The sequence below is a fragment of the Borostomias antarcticus genome (assembly GCF_949987555.1).
Source record: "Borostomias antarcticus genome assembly, chromosome: 18".
Lineage (NCBI taxonomy): Eukaryota > Metazoa > Chordata > Actinopteri > Stomiiformes > Stomiidae > Borostomias > Borostomias antarcticus.
In genome coordinates, this window is record NC_140251.1 from 2,295,174 (window position 1) to 2,296,747 (window position 1,574).

Below are 1,574 nucleotides of genomic sequence, written 5' to 3' on the forward strand. Positions count from 1 at the left end.
ACCTCATCCGCAGCGGTGATGTGAGCCTGTTGTTCTGGGTTTTGTTTGGCTCAGTTCTGTTTTGTGCTGTTAGATCCGGCTTCCTTTTTGTGGCACTGACTGGTACCTCCTGATCCGTTCGCAGGTTCTGTCTCACCGGAGTTGGACCTTAACCCTGACTTTTGACCCCTTGGCCAGGGAGGGTTCTGATCCTGCTCGGAAGTTGTCCATTTTTTCAGAACTGGGCTGAGGAGAGGTGTCCATCGTTACTGGACCAGAGGAGCTGGTTTCACGCGGAGGACCCTATCCCTGATCCTGGACTGATTCTGTGGTTCTGGAACATTGGACCGGAGGAGTACCTTTTGGAACCTGTCAGGCCTCCCCCCCTTCCCCACCCCCTCCCCCAGGACCATGGGCTCTCTCTGGGGGGCCGTGGCGCTGCTGTGTGGGGTGGTCCTGCTCTTGACGACGGGCGGAGGAGCCCAGCAGACCAAGAGCAACGTCCCCCGACTAAAGCTCTCCTATAAGGGTGAGTCCTCGTTTTGTTTTAGCACAGAATGACTCTCAGCACAATGTAGACAGTTTCCACTCCACCAGAGCTCCTAGAGAGAAGTCTCAGCTCTGCTGGGGCTCTGGAGCTCCCTCTGCCACACGCTGCGTTACTGAACACCCCCAGCTCCTGGCCCGTTGTGTTGGGAAAGCCTTTCTAATGGAGGATCATCATTGAGATATATGCATTGTTGAAGGCTCACGAAACTGACAATGTTTTACAATGAGAACAGTAATGGGGGATAGTTTTGAATTAGGTAATGCATTAGGGCATGTCATACGTATGTGTTATAGGTCCCCCAATTTCAAAATGCAGTACTGTAGGTGCAATTTCTACAGCATGAAAATGTTTGGATTGAAGATTTCAAGCACATGTATGTCATAAATCAAATCAAATCAAACTTGTATTTATATAGCGCATTTCATACACAAAGGCAACACGATGTGCTTTCCAGAAATAAGCGGGGTGTCTGTGTGTGAATCAGAGCTGAACAGTGTGTGTTGCTTCAAGCAACAGGAACATTAATCCCCAGGCTCCTCATCAGATCTGTTACATCAGAGTGTATCAGACAGATTTGTCATCACTGTGACCAGTTTAGAGATACGGAACGAGATGTAATGTCAGAACGATCTCCCTGCTGTGACCGGTTCAAAGGCTGAAGCCTACCTTCCTAGGAATTGACTGGTCTCACTCTGTACTGGTCTCACTCTGTACTGGTCTCACTCTGGAACTCTTGGGCTCTCAGGTTGCATAGAGAGGACGGCGCGGCTTTATCACCATCGATTCAGGCACAGTTCTCTAGGAGATGCACTGTGTTGTAAAGATTGAGATGGATGGGAAATACTGTACGAATAGAGACTGTCCCATTGGTTTACATGGAGATCCATGCTTGTTCTGCATTTATGCATGTTCAGCATTTTTATAATAGCCCAAGAGTGTTGTTTAGAGGTATTTAGTGGTGTTGTTGTATTTTTAAGTCATTGCTTCAATGGGGAATTGGAGATCAAAACAAGGTACGTTGTGTTCGTGCTAGTCTGTGTGTCAG

General features: G+C 48.2%; 1 protein-coding gene across 1 annotated transcript in view; it reads left to right on the forward strand.

Annotated features, from left to right (window-relative positions):
• Nucleotides 1-390: 390 nt before the first annotated feature.
• The window catches only part of sema3ab (sema domain, immunoglobulin domain (Ig), short basic domain, secreted, (semaphorin) 3Ab), a gene marked incomplete at both ends in the record, with an annotated part of 30,412 nt that continues 29,228 nt past the window's right edge, over nt 391-1,574 (forward strand). Inside the window, one exon of the mRNA XM_084452855.1 lies at nt 391-508. Within this exon, the coding sequence (XP_084308981.1) occupies nt 391-508 (118 nt within the window). The remainder of the gene's footprint in view (nt 509-1,574) is intronic.